At 36.2% G+C, this 15,327-nt stretch overlaps 1 protein-coding gene across 1 annotated transcript in view; it reads right to left on the bottom strand.

The window, feature by feature from the left end:
* The window catches only part of LOC148944330 (cytochrome P450 4C1-like), an 82,412-nt gene extending 70,216 nt beyond the window's left edge, over positions 1–12,196 (bottom strand). Inside the window, exon 1 of the mRNA XM_089099904.1 lies at positions 11,778–12,196. Coding sequence (XP_088956030.1) covers positions 11,778–11,943 — 166 coding nt within the window. The 5' untranslated portion in view covers positions 11,944–12,196. The remainder of the gene's footprint in view (positions 1–11,777) is intronic.
* Positions 12,197–15,327: the final 3,131 nt, after the last annotated feature.

Below are 15,327 nucleotides of genomic sequence, written 5' to 3'. Positions count from 1 at the left end.
CCGTACCTGTAGATCCAAATTCTCGAGTGTGTACTGGCTAACAGATAAGTACCAAAACTAAACATAGCATAAAATGTTGCGTATCTTTCGGTCTATGCACAAACCAAGTTCTTTCTTTGAGAAATAAATAAATTATATTATGAAATGGATTTTAAGTAAGATCGTTGCAAATTAGTATTTCATGCGGCGAATGTTGAATTCACACATGCAAAAGACGTGTCTCACTATGCTATCAGCATAGAGAGGAGTATCCTGTTCATGTAAGACGATCATTGCAGACGCCTTGAACGATAAGTCTTCATTTGCGTGTTGGATACGTTGTGCTGCAGACATGCAAATGTGGCAGCTGAAATGTTGTTCTTAGGAAAAAGATGTCCACAATAAACATTGACGTAATAAATGCTCTTATTAATATGGCCTCTAAAGATGATCTACATTCAAGTAGATATTTTTACGGTGTTGCAGCCGCCATGCAATATTAATTTAACAAATAACATACATCCAATAAATTACTTTCGTGGTTACCAACTGTAGAAGAATTGTACCATTTTTATTGCTTTGTTTCCAAATGATCACTTGACATTTAAAAAAAGCAGACCCTCTACAGTACTTATTTAAGTAAACAATTCTAAAATGGGGTTCTGTTTGATATGTAAATTATTTTAAACCCACTTAGAGATCAACACTGTACACCAAATATTGAAGATTGGTAAAGAATAAGTGAAAAGCGAAGACCTTGATGTAAAAGAACCTAGTTTATTGATCAACGAAAAAAAAATGTAGTTTTAGCAGGGTGGTATCCAGGATTTTTTTTTGGGGGGGGGGGTACAAAAAACGGTACTTGTGCATTTTATGGTACACACCGCTAAGTCAAGCTTGGTCAATGCTAATGAAATATAATACAATACAGGATGAATATATAATAGTTTAGAAACAAATTTGGACTATATATTTGCACATTAGGGGGGTGGGACGGTGGTTAAAGCATAGCATTTATAAAATAACTAACCTAACCTAGGTACCTTCCCCCTCTAAACCCCAAAAACAACAGTTTAAATATTGTAAACGCAATGAGAAAATGACCCTTTGCAATCAATTTATGTCTTGCAAATACCCGTTTGACGGGTTTCCATTAGTAGTTCCTTGTACAGTATAGGCTACAGCAATGTGTACCATAAAACTGCACAAGAACCAAAAAAATTCATTCCATTTTTACGACTCGGACAAAAATTTCGGGAGGGTTTCAAACCCTCTACCCCCTGGATACAGTCTTGAGTTTTAGTGAACTAGTGATGTTTTAATTAGTAACTGTAAATCGAATGATTGAACATCATCGACAGCTAATAAAAAAAAAGTGGTTTTTGCACTTGTCAGAGCAATCTTAGGTTTATACCCAAATACGTTTAGCTTTGAGAACGGATTAAGAAATGACCTCAATACGGGGTTGCCACTCAGCAGGTTTTCTGGTGCCACTTTGGGCACCAAAATAGTGTCAATTTTGTATAAAAAGTGCCATTTTCCAAAAATTTGCCGGTCGCGACGCTTCGCGTCGCTCACGCTCATATCAACAAGCTTTTCAAATTGAAAATATTGGCCAATCCGCTTGGGATCATCCCCGCGTGGTTTCCCGCATCTTTAACTTCTCCAACATGAAATGTCGGATCTAATGCCATCTATCAACTATAAAAAAGAAAATTTAATTTTACTTAGTCAGTGCTGATTTCCGGCTTTGCGCAGCACTTCCACTCTTGTCAACTTTCCATCCCCCCTCCTAAAAATCCGCTAAAAAACAAATGGTGCTTACTGTATAAAATGGGAACTCGTCCTACAGAGTACTTTCTTCTCTTTTTTTCTGAGCAGTCTTTGTTCATAGCGTGAAAAAGGAACGGAAAAAGAAAAGAGGTAAAGCTTTCAGTTGTTTTTCTTTTGAGAAAACGGAAAAAAAGGGACAGCAATACTTGTCTACATTGAGAGTTTTTCATCCAGTTTTTCCATAAAATAGACTATCTGAATTATTACAGTGCATTCAGGTGCTTGAAACTTTTCTTTTCTCCGAAAATGCCGAAGAGAATGCCACGAAGTTGTGTTTATCATAGGGTCATCAATAGCTACGATCTATGTTCGTGGCATTCTCTTCGGCATTTTCGGAGAAAATGCCGAAGATAAATTAATTAATTACGTGGTTCAGGTTAGTGTCTGAACCACGGTTCAGACACTAACCCTTTCAAATAATTTATTTGGCAAAAACTAATGGAAAACCAATAAGACAGCTATATCATCTATTCTGTTTATCACAACCTGAATAGAATAAGTTTCACGAGAACTCTCGCCAGTTCCAATTAGTTTTTCTTTATGATGTCTCCTGGGCCTAGGGCATAGGAACAGTCAACAAAGATTTTAAGTATCAATATGAAAGCACCTTTATAATAATAAACGAGCATTTAGAGCATCAGCGTGATACTCTAAATGCATCAAAATTACATTTACAATCAAAAATTAGTGGAAGGAAATAACTAAAATGAGGAAGTGCGTCCAAATTCAATTTATTTAATAACGTAACATAAATTTAAGTAAAAAAAAAGTGAAATTAGATTGTGATTTTGCTAATGATTGCATTAGATTTAAGATAATGGAAGTTTTGGTATCAATTTTGTTTTTAGTATGATGGTTATGTATTCTATTCATTGGTCCATTGCCAAGAGTTCAAAGAAAAAATATAAAAAATATGAACGGAAATGTTAGAGCGCATTTTTGCGTCACTGGCCCAGTCACTGAAGAGGTCACTAGATATTCTTGTGGGACACCAGTGAGCTCAGTGGAGGTTTTTGCGTTGCTGAGTCGTTGATTGATGCCACCAGTGAGCTTTTCAGTCACTGGGCTTCAAGAGCTCCAGTCACGGAAATCGATGAAAAGATGCGTAAAGTTATGCAGTCACTGGCCCAGTGACTGGTTAACATAGTAACAGCTATTAACATAGTGGCGCAAAAATACACTCTTAGCTTTTCTTGCCCTTTTCTTCTTTGAATTGTAATCAACCCTCAACTAATAAAACATAAAGATTGAATTCGGACCCACTCAAGAATTGCAAACCGCTTGACTGACTAATCGTCTATGAGCATACAAATTATTGCAACAACTAGACCCTGGCGCCGCGCCGATGAGGGAAGACCGGCGGCGGCGGGGCAAAAAAAGCACGCCGCGCCTCGCCGCCGGTAAGATGTCAGCGGCGCGCCGCCGGTAAGATGTCGGCGGCGCGCTGCCGGCGTGGTCAATGTTGACCGCAAACATTAATGTTTTCATCAGTCTTTCTCAAATCACAGCTTAAATTTACAACAGATTCGAGCCTATTCATGAGTTCAAAAATTCACAAGTCGCTGGCTGGAAACTGTTCTTCTTCGTTATTCATCAAGAGAAGTAGAAATGTGATAGAAACGAAATTACTGTGGCGTTTCAGAACCCTTGCATAGTACGAGTAGTTGAATTATATATTAGTTATGTACTCTTAACACAAATAATTATCAAAATTAGTAGTTTTCTTCACCGAGCATTACTGGATATACAACATCAAATACCGTATCACAAAATTCGTCATTTATCTGGGTAAAAAGTTTAAATATAACTTTGTACTTAGAAGCTTATCTTTTTCATAATGCCTTTAGCCTATATTTGTTTTGTCCCCTTTATAACAGTTGAAATGGGTGACTTTGACATTGATTGTTTTTTTTTTTGCTCTTTTGGATTCTTAAAAAAACTTCTTGTATTAAAAACTGCTTTTTAATTACAATTTTAAAAAAATACACTTTAAAGTTTTTTGGTTTCTTTATAGAATATATGTCATGTAGGCTAAGGCTGAACTGCTGCTTTTTTATTGCTTTTGGCTGCTCTTTTGGATATTATTCGTTTTTTTCCTTTGGGGATTCATTCCAAATTATAAATTGATAAATACCTAATATCAGTCAAATTATAAACTGCATCTAAAAGGAGTAAATTTATCAAATTGAAAAATACATGATAAGGACTTCACATGAGAACACTTCAATTACAATGAAACAAAAAACACTTAATGGTTTATTCGGTATGAAGAAAAATTAAATGCCAGCTATTTTCTGGTAAAAAATGAAAAGCTCTTCCGTTCTTAATGTAATTAAATGAAATAATATGCAGACTGAAGTAGCTCCAGGACGATGTTTAGATTTTTATCCTAGTTCGTCACTTTTAATCCAAGCAAAATGTTTGGACACTTAGTATCAGTTATTGAGTGTAAGCTTTGATTCCCAAATGCTCACAAAAATTACCAAATTTAAGAGTTTCTTTTTAAAATAGCTTTCAAGCGTAGTGAGGGGTATTTAGCCTTTTTTGCTTTTCTTCAAAGCTTTGAAAAAAGTGTTATAATATTCCAAATGTTACATTTGTTATATTTGTGTATATTTCTCGCAATCATTTGCGTGTTGATTGAATTTTTTCAACAACTGTAGATAATCCAGGGCGTTGCAACATCTAGTACCCAAAGGTCATAACACTGTCGAAGACTGTTCCTTGAGCCTCTCAAATTGAAAGCTTCGATTATGACCTGTCCTTTTAATTTAAATTGGACACTGGACCTAGGGCGTCATTGCCATTCAAGCCCAACTTTAGGTGGGGATCTCGATATCGCTTTCGTCACACCAATTCATTTTAGTGTGACTCTGCCTGGTACTTATGAATGAATGTTTTCAAATTAAACCCGTTTCGTCAATAAGAAAAAAAAAACAGTTTGGACGCATATGTCCCTTTCCTTTTGGACGGTAAAACCATGCAAGTGCTGTATCAAGTATAACTCACGAAAATCTTGTTAATTTTTTTCAACTTTTGGTCAACAAGGTACTATCACTTAAATATAATAACTCCTATGCCCCCCCCCTATGTATACTATCTTGATAGGACACCGTCTCTGCTTTAAATAAAAAAAAAATTAACTTATTGGCACCCCTGCTTTCGAAAAAAATCGAGGTATTATAATTTAAATATGATAGCTCACCCCCCCCCCCTCTGGATACCACCTTGATAAAATACCGTCATTGCTTTAAATTAAAAAAAAAAAATTACTTTTTGGGATCCCTGCTTTCAATAAAAAAACATTGAGATATTATCATTTAAATGTAATACCCCCCCCCCCCCCCCTCTGCATACCCCCGTGATAGGATACCGTCTCAGCTATCATTAGAAAAATAACTTACTTAATAATTAACTAGGTCACTATATGGTTCAAACAAACACGCAAAACAACGTTAAACAGCTTAGTGTTCCTTGAAAAAAATCGAGGGTATGAGTAAAGGGGTACAGACAACAACAAAATGTCAAAATGTTTCAGATATACCTCAAATTATTGGAAAACTGAGTCATAGATTCGCCGTGGCATTCAATGAGATCCAAAGAATCTAACTAAAAGGGAGCGCACACAAAAGCCAAATTAGGCCAGTAGCCTATGAGAAATCACAAAATATCCAAGACAATGAACAAGTCTTAATGGAGAGCCCTGGGTCTATCAAAATATTTCAATGGTTTCCCAGGGAATTTGATATCATTTTCTTCTGTCTCCACTTTAAATGAAAAAAATAATTATCCTTTTGGCAACCCTGCTTTCAGTAAAAAAAAAAAAAAGGTATTATCACTTAAAAATGATTGCCCCCTATCCCCCCCCCTATAGGCAATAATTTACAATTTATTTATGAGACATATTTTTGTGGGTAATTTCCGAACAACTGAGTATTAAACATGCAGTCTTACAAAAATTGAGCATTAAACATTTAGAAAATCTTATCTAAAAACAGCAAAAAAAAAAATCTACTAAATTACAATCCAGCTGTAGAAACAATCTGTTGGCTGTCAATTTCAGAATCCAACTGAAGGCTGAAGCTGTATAGTAGTGAATTCGTTCTATAATTCTGTTCAACTTGAAAATAAAATTCTTGACTACGAACGATGTTAGAAATAGCGATTGGGAAACTACATTAAAAACTATTTAAACTCATTTCATAAAGACGATACTGTTTTTTGTCAACATATGAATAACTGTGTATATTGCAATATTTGCAAATTCATATTGCATCTGTCTGGTTTTTCTGCAAAGTAACAAAAGAGACTAAAATTAACGAACAAGAGAGTAGTGAAGATTTGTGGTGTGCAAAGTAATATTTGGCAGGGAAAGTCACTGGTGATAAATCGCTAGGGGTGGCACCGTGATTGCGTGATTTTCGGGGATTCGGGGAACCACATTTTTATTCGGGGTGACGCATAGGTTTTCGGGGAAATACCCGAAAACTCGGGGATAGTGCAAGCCCTGCTTGATTTCTAATCAGGAAAATCGAAATACTAAACCTCACGAAAAGGAAAAGCTCCGACTTTGCGGTTGACGCAATAAACAATTGCCGCAAAATTAATTTAAAGTCGACCGAACGTTGCCGACTTTGTCGGCGGCGGCACGCCTTTGGCTCGCAGGCGGCGTTACGAAACTTCGGTGGCGTTCGACCGGGCCTCTCGTCGGCGGCGTTCGGTCGATCCGCCGGCGCGGCGCCGGGGTCTAGCAACAACACAAAACAGTTGAACTAAACAACTGAAAACAATTGAAGGCTTCTCCACCACATTGCAGTTAAATGTCTGTCTCTGTCCTCTTCATTGCTAAGTATTTCGCACCGAGGATCACTGGGTTATTTTTGCTTATGATTAATAAGAAAAAGAATAAAAAAATTTCTCACACACAAAAAGAGACAAACGTGTTCACACTTTTCATTGCACAGGAATATTCTTGGATCCAATATTTGCCACGCAAAAATTTAATATAAGAATCTTCAGAAAAAGAATATTGATTCATATCTACATTGACAGTTTTCCTTCCGTTTTTTTTGTCTGAAAAAATTCTTTTTTTGTATAATAGTGCTACTTAGCAAAAAAAGTGCCAGTTTTGCTAAAAAGTGTCCTAATAGTGTCAGATGTCCCGAAAAGTGCCATTAAAAAAAGTATCGAAAGTGACACTAAAGTGTCACCGGTGGCAACCCTGCCTCAATATCCTTAACGCGAAAGGCCTTGAAAATTTTCTGTTACTACGAAGGCGCGAAAATTATGCCGCTAAAAAGTGAATTTTCTCTGAATGGTAGTTTGAAAATCGATTTTAACAAAAAAAGGGAGTATTATGTCATCAGACAACACAATTTTTGGATTCTGATGATAAAATTATTATATTATTCATTTTTTTTTCAACATTTGCATAACTCCCAAAAAGTACTTGGGTAGAGGTAGAAATTAGTTTTTATATTGCCAAACCAAAAAAAGTACTCTTACAATATATTCGCCTTCTTCTCTGAGGAAATGTACATTATTTGTATGGGGTCATCACAGGGCCGTATCCAGGAATTTTTTTTCGGGGGGGTGGGATACAAAAAGAACTCATCAAAAATTTGTTTGTATGCAATTTTGTTACGTTTTTACGAGTCGGACAAAAATTTCGGGGGAGAGTTCAAACCCCCTATCCTCACCCCCCTAAATACGGCCTTGAGTCACCATGGACGTGATACAGGGTATTATGACAAAGTTAACTTTAGTAAATGATATCCTGTGATGGGTATGCTGCTACACGGGTTTGCAATGCGCTTTTTGCTTCCGAAAACTTTTTTATTCAGTAGTAGGCTATGTCTTTTTGTATAAAATAGCGATTTTTTTTCTAGCGAAGTGGAAACCTTGATTACAAAGAAATATAATTTCATTCAATAATCTATGACTTCATGATAATCTCCATTTGAAGATAAGACACGAGCACAAAGTGATCCTACCTTGCATACTCATCACAGCTGCACTACAATTGAGAACCATAATTGAATACAAATTTTAATGAACTTGTCGAGCTATTAAGGTTTTTCGGTGTGATAAAAACCTTACAAGGAAGCCTTCTTAATTAAGCCAATAGGATGAAGTCAGGAGGTGACATTTTTTGGTTAAAAATATAAATTCTAACCAAAATACTTCGCGAATTAGAGAAGAAAATGAGAGAAGTAGCATGACCCATCCTGTTGTCGTAAACTATGCCTATTTCCCATTAAAATATTTTGTTGCATAGAATAAATCTCCAAAAACAAATACGGTACTTGTGCACTGATTGGTACACACAGGGCCGTATCCAGGATTTTTGTTCAGGGGGGGGGGGTTACTAATTTTTGACTTTTTTTTTGGGGGGGTTACTAATTTTTGACTCAGTTTTCGATTAATTTTACTGATTTTTACCTAGGTTTTACTAATTTTCGACTTATTTTCGAGTTGGTCAAAACTGTCGGGGGGGGGGGGGGGGTTCAAACCGGGTAACCCCCCCCCCAGGATACGGCCTTGGTACACACCGCTATAAACTTTATCAAGGAAACCAGACACGAAACCCGCTAACGGGTATTTGCAATATAGAAATGGAATACAAAGTGTGGTTTTCATTGCATTTCCAATATTTAAACAGTTGTTTTTTGGGGTTTCGGGGGGGGGGAGGTACCTAGGTTAGGTTACGTATTTGATATATGCTATGCTTTACCCCAAACCCCCCACCCCAAATGTGCAAATATATAGCCCAAATTTGTTTCTAAACTATTATATATTCCTCCTATTTTTTTTATTAGCATTAACCAAAATTGACTTCTTTCGTGTGTACCATTTAGTGCAAAAGTACCACAAATACTTGTCTTGCATGAACATGTCAGATCTTAGCCAGTTATTTCCAACCCAGGTTCTTGCATTTTAGTAATGATAGTATGTGTCTACTTCATGACCGCTTGAAAAGAAAATACAATAAAATTCTGAAAACTACTTTAAACATTCTTAAGTACTTAGCCTACTCATATAATTCATAAAAGTAAATTTCCTCCACTTTACACCCCGCTCCCCTAACAAGTAAATATATAGCCCAAAATATATATGCTCATTGTATTTAATGTATTTTCAATAATGCGACTCTTTCTTCCCGGTGGTGGTTTAGCATTATTAACAATCTAGGAGTTGCGCTATTGAAAATACAAATAGTATATTCAGTTCGGGCTACATAATTGTCGGTACTTGTATGTTAGCGCCTATGTTCATTTCTTCATCCATAGAAACGTGTAGAACAGGTTTCTTCGTTAGTTTCTTTCAGCTTAGCTTGAGACAAACAAAGACAAGTGACATAATATATGAGGAATATATAACTTGGGCTATATATTTGCACATTAGGGGTGGGTGGGGGTGTTGGTAAAGTATTCTGACAGCGTGAAGTTAGAAAACTATTCTAACTTCATAATATGCAGAATAATTGTACGAAAAACATTTTGCATGCAGACCCGCTCTACTTACCCCCCCCCCCCCTAGTGTTCAGATATATATATATATATATCCCAAATTCGTTTCTAAAGTATTATATTTTCATCATATTTTGTGATATTTCATTAGGAATGGTGAGAGAAACAGGTTCTACTTGCGATGAAGAACTTAAAATAGGCGCTATAACATATAAGTACCTAATTGTCCATTAGGTGGGAGGGGAATGAAGCAAAGCCACTTTTATGAGTGATACAAGTTAGTATTTAAGAATGTTTAAAAGTAGTTTTCAGAATTTTTTAATGTTTCCTTTAGAAATGATTATGCTCCAAAGTCTAGATTGATAACAGAATGATAAAATAAGGCAGGTAAACTGGGATTTCAAACTTGTTTCGTGGACATAGTGATATCAGATTAATTTTCGAGTAGGAGGGATGTTTTTTTGAGGTGTGTATTATAATAAAAAAAAGATGGAGATTGTACACAATTCAACGAAAGATTAGGCCTATACAAAAAAAATGAAAGGTAAATATATTTTGGCTTGATGACTGCTGGGTAAATTTTTCGCAGTTCATATTATTGACTTACGAATAAAGTAAACATACCACTTGATGCCTTTTTTTATGCTTTTTCCAAATCTTATAATCATTTTTATCGGAAATGAATTGTACCCCCACCCCTATGTAGGCTATACCAATTCAGGGTATATATTTGCACATTAGGGGGGATGGGGGTAAAGCTTAAACTTAACTCTCATTTACATCAGAACTAAAATATACCCCCCATCCCCCCCCCTAATGTGCAAATATATACCCTGAATTGGTATATATAGGCTAGGGGTGGAGGTAAAATTTATTTCCAACAAAAATGATTATTACATTTGGAAAGAGCAGAAATAAAGGCATCGAGTGGTATGTTTACTTTATTCGTAAGTCAATAATATGGAGTGTGAAAAATTTACCGGTTGCTGAAGGAGATATGCTAAACCAATAAAAGAAGTGCCATTAATTTTCTTACTCTATACTATTTTAAAATATCATGGTCTATTTTCTGACACTAAAGCCCCCCCCCCCCCCAGATATTCCTCTAACAATATATTTCTCCATTAATGAAATCTCAGGGTGCGTCATAGGTTCTTTATTTAAACGGGTTTCTGTAGTCCTGACTCGAAGGAATCTAACTAGCCTAGTTACGTCAGGGTAAATTACATTGGGATATGGATAAAACATTATTTGAGGTGATCTGAAGAAGTGGACAACAATGGAAGGATAATCTGATTAATAGAAATATCCTGCATATTATAAAGCAAGAATTTCTGTGTTTTAGCGTTTTCGATACTTATTTAGTAACCGATAAACACGAGAGAAGAACCACATATAGAATGTCAAAGATCCTAATGAAAAACAGGTTTCCTCTGCATAGTGAGGCATTGCTCACTCTGTGATAGATATTTAAACCTTAGTTTTTTTGGGATTAAAGGGGTAAAAAAAGGTAGCTAGGTTAGGTTATGTATTTAATATATGCTATGTTTTACTCCCACCACCTCTAATGTGCAAATATAAAGCCCAAATTTGTTCATAAACTATTATATTTTCATTCTATTTTGTTTTATTTCATTAGCATTAACCAAACTTGACTTATCGCGTGTTTATCGGTTACTAAATAAGTACCGCGTTTTCTTTTAGCTTCTTATATATTCCTAGGGCTATGGGTCAATATATACCAAATCATATTATTGAGTTAGGACTAAAGTGAATACACCATTTGATGCCTTTTTTTATGTTGAATATGAACATAATACGACTTTATATCATAAATTAATTTCAGACCCCCCCCCCCCTCGCTCGGCCCATTCAGGGTTCGGGTAGGTTAGGTCCAGCCGATATCGGGGGGGGGGGCGGGAATTAATTTATAATAAAAAAACTTATTATATTCGTAATCAGCATAAAAAAGGCATCGAATGGTGTATTCACTTTATTTGAAACTCAATAATATGATTTGGTATATATTGACCACCAAATCATATTATTGAGTTAGGACTAAGACCATCACCCAACCCTCTTCCTATGTCTAAGACCATCAGGAAGAGGGTTGGGTGAGATGCATTGTCAGAAAAGCGACCAAAATATCTGGAAATATTATAAAATAAGGAATCTAAACGGTACTATTTTATTTGTTTATCCTTTTCCACTAAATGCTTACCAAACGCAAAAACCAAATTTTTTTGAAGGACAAAGCCTAGAAGCCTTCAAGCCTGAATCCTATGCAAGTTAGAACTCCACATTGGAATAATAAGTCCATCCCTCTTCATTGGCGGTTCAATGCCTGGAAAGGGGGGAGCTGCCCCCCTCTTGCCCCACCGTCCAGATTATGAGGCCTAAAACCGCTACTGCTTCGCTCAATGTTTAAGTAGAATAATATAAAAAATAAATCATTCAACATGGAAATAAAATAAAGAAAAATGAGTAAAAACTAACCTCTTAAATTGGCAATAACATCTAAAAGATTGCCAATAATTGGATAAGCTTTTGGTCCGGGTATCCGTTTCACCTTATTGTATACTTTTACCAACTTCACTACATACTTGATACATTCAACACCTGCCGCACAAGCAATAAATGCGATAAAGGCACCACGGATCATCGTGAGCGATTAAACTATGTCGAAACAGTATGTGAGTCGAAAACTTCAAACGAATTTTCACCAAGGTCAAGTAAAAAACGAGGATTTCTCTTACACTCCCTTGTATCTAGCTAATTCGTATCTTGGAGTTCTTGATTCCTCACCGAGTAAAACAGATACGAGTGATTCGTCAATATCAGAAACTTGTAAAAACTCCTGTTACGTCACAAATAGGAAAGGTCATTTTCTGTAAGGTAGTGGCTTGTGGTCCGACCTAAAAGACAGCAAAGTTTAAACACAAATCAAGTTTTTGAATCAAGTCAATGACTTAAGAATCAATAAAAAATCCTAGTTCTTTCAAAAAATATTATACCTTTAAAGGCTTACTTATGATGTTTAGGGTCTGTATATCGTGGGAAACCATAGGTAGTGAAAGTTGTTTTTCGATACATAGTTGAAGTTTTCGGTCAATGAATCTTTATAAATTCCCAAAGGCAAATTTCCCCTAGGGTCACTAGTGGCTCATTAACATGGACTAAGGTAGTGTGTACTATATACTATAAGCAAGTATTTACGGACACAAATAATTGAAGCAAATTTACTGGCGGATTAAAAACATTACGAGCTTGGAATAGTAGGAACCCTAATTCTATATTTTTATTAGGTCTTAATATCATTTAAATTTTTGATGTCGTAATCAGGTTTTAAAGAATGTTTTGTGTTTTAATCATGCCCATTTTCTTATCTTGGTATTATCATACTATTAATATACTGACAACAAAGGTCATTTCTAGAGCGTGACTGTACCCACGGAGAGAAAAATTCCAGCATTTTAAGTTTCGCTTTTTTGGTTGCTTCTAGACTTATTTCACTTTTACCCCTTCAGTGGCTTCCTGTTTTAATCGCTCAGCTTGTTGAATTAACTACTACAAATATTTTTACATTCTAGAAACCACCTACAAAAGGTCAGAAGGGAAGAAATACACAGGAACCTTACCTCAAAGAAGACTAGGGGTCAGGGCCGTGCTTTGGTATGGGGCAGGGGGGAAGAACAGTCCCTCGTCAGACCCCAGTTTAATCCTCCCAGCTAAAATTTAGCATCTTCAGAAATCTTGTCAAAACTAAGATAGGGCTACGTAATCCAAGCATCCACAGAAACAGATTACTTTTCTTTAGTATATTTTTGCCTTTATGGTACTATATGGCTCATTTTCCATCTTTCATTAGGTCATTTTTAATCGATTGGAAAAATTGGGTCCATCTTTGCCAGCCCACCCCCCTCGGAATTTTCACAGAATTACGCCCCTGTTGGATTTTATGTATTATAACAGTGGATTTTAATAAAATGATCTCTTAATTTCAAGTTGGAATATGATGTTTTACCCGAACGATTGAAAAAAAAGGCAAAATTTAGAACATAGCTTATAAATTCATTGATTGTTTAAAAACTTACAAATCCGAGCAAAATAAACGTTTACTATATCATGTCTTCCCATAAGACATTTTATGGTTACGGTCAGTGCTTCCACTTTTCGATTTCAATTTTCCCTATTTTTATATCAATTTTCCCTTAAATTCCCTAGGTTTAGGTCTGATTTCTCCCTATTTTTCTCCCTAGAAAGAAGGGATATTTTGCTTTACCTTTCCACACAATCTACATGATTGCATGATTTGATGCTGCACAGCGCAGCATCCAATTGTTATTATTATTTTTTTTTACCTCAGATAATGATATATATATAACATCTTTTTCACTACCTAGAACACATAAGAAAGTTTAATTAATCGTCATCTCCCGCACTCCATCGCACTTGGCGTTTGCCTTTTTCTTGAAGCCAGTGACAGCTTTCGGTATGCTGACAGTTGATAAAGTTTTATCTTCGTTTTCAAACAGTAATTGACTTGAACAGGTGAGACTAGTGTGACATTCTCGAGACCATTTTGGATGTCTGTTTTGATTAATTTCAGGGGACTAAACAAACGCTCAGTTGGTGCATTGCTAGAAGATCAGTGATATGCGCTTCCGCAATTCCGGATACTTGATTTTGCCACTGCGAGTCTCCAGACTAAATATCTTTATTCAGTACCGCTAAACTGACGAGTTTTCAACTTGGGCATCTGCCAAATGAAGCTCAGTGACATCAGTCATTGCCTGTGACCTCCATTCTATGTCCATTTTCTGGAGGCAATACTTTTAGAACAGGAAATCTCACAAACAGTGGCCTTAGAGATTTTGGTTTCCAATTTCTTGCATTCCTTGGTTCAACCATAGCGTCTTAAAAGGGTCTTGGGTGTGCTTGATTATGACTAAACAGTTGTTTCAACAAGACTGGTAAAAGAGATCAATATTATCAGTTGGCCCTTGAGCATCCAAGAGTCCTTGCATTGAAATGGTTGCAGCTATTTCCACATATGTCTGGTTTAAAGGCAGGTGCTCCCTTGAAAGGTAAGGATCCAGTATGGTAAACAAAGCAACACTGTGAATATAGTCCAGTTTCATGAATTTAGATGCAACATCATTTAGAAGTTTGCTGACACTTGCCTTTAGGGAGTGAAGAACTGGAAGCTCAGATTGAAAAACTTTGTTGAATTTGTTGGAGAGGCCAAGAGAGTAGTCCATGAATTCAAGGTATAGCTTTGTCAACTTGATTTGTAATGTTGACAAGATAAGGTCATTGGTTGCAGTTGGGCCGTCAAACGTGGTTTCTATGAAATACTAAGTAATAGCAACCCGATGCTCAATAAGCCTCTCTATGCAGGCGTGAAGGAACAACCAACGGGTTTATCCTGGTGCAAGAAATGTGAGTGCTTTGGATTGAAGGAATTCCTGAAATTCAGCATACTTAACTTGTATGGAAGCGCTTCTGGAAAAGTGGGCATAGATATTTCACGCCAAGTCTTCTAGTGTCTTGGAAAGTGACAAGCATGCATAGGATGAACAAAAGTGAATAAGATGGCATGAGCATTTCACATTCAATATATGGTACACCATGGCTCTCTTTAGTGTTGAAGCAGATCTATTGGCTCCAAACCTGACCTTAGTAGTATTTAAACAAAATCCAACAATATTTTGCTAGGGAATCGAGTTTTCTTTCAATGAGTTGTTTGGTGAAGTTACTAAGACCCTCAGCCAATCCATCACTAAATTCATTTTAGTGATGGTAAAGTTCAGAGGGTGAAGTTCATTTCCGACGCAAATGCATGTTAAATTTTGATTGAGGATGCAATCCTGACTTTAAAGGTTTTCTTAGCTACCTGAATAGTCCGTTACTATAAACCTTGCCCATATTTGCTGCATAGCCTAACCAATACTCCCTTATATCGGTAGTTTACACCAATCAAAGTCATTGCATAAAAAATAAAATACATGCTAGGCTGCTTAAATAATGTTCCAGGGTTCAGTTT

This window comes from Artemia sp. Qi Xiang Cuo, chromosome 14 (assembly GCF_049724085.1).
Source record: "Artemia sp. Qi Xiang Cuo chromosome 14, ASM4972408v1, whole genome shotgun sequence".
Classification (NCBI taxonomy): domain Eukaryota; kingdom Metazoa; phylum Arthropoda; class Branchiopoda; order Anostraca; family Artemiidae; genus Artemia; species Artemia sp. Qi Xiang Cuo.
Note: the sequence above shows the minus strand (reverse complement) of the source record. Positions and strands in the feature narration are given on the sequence as shown.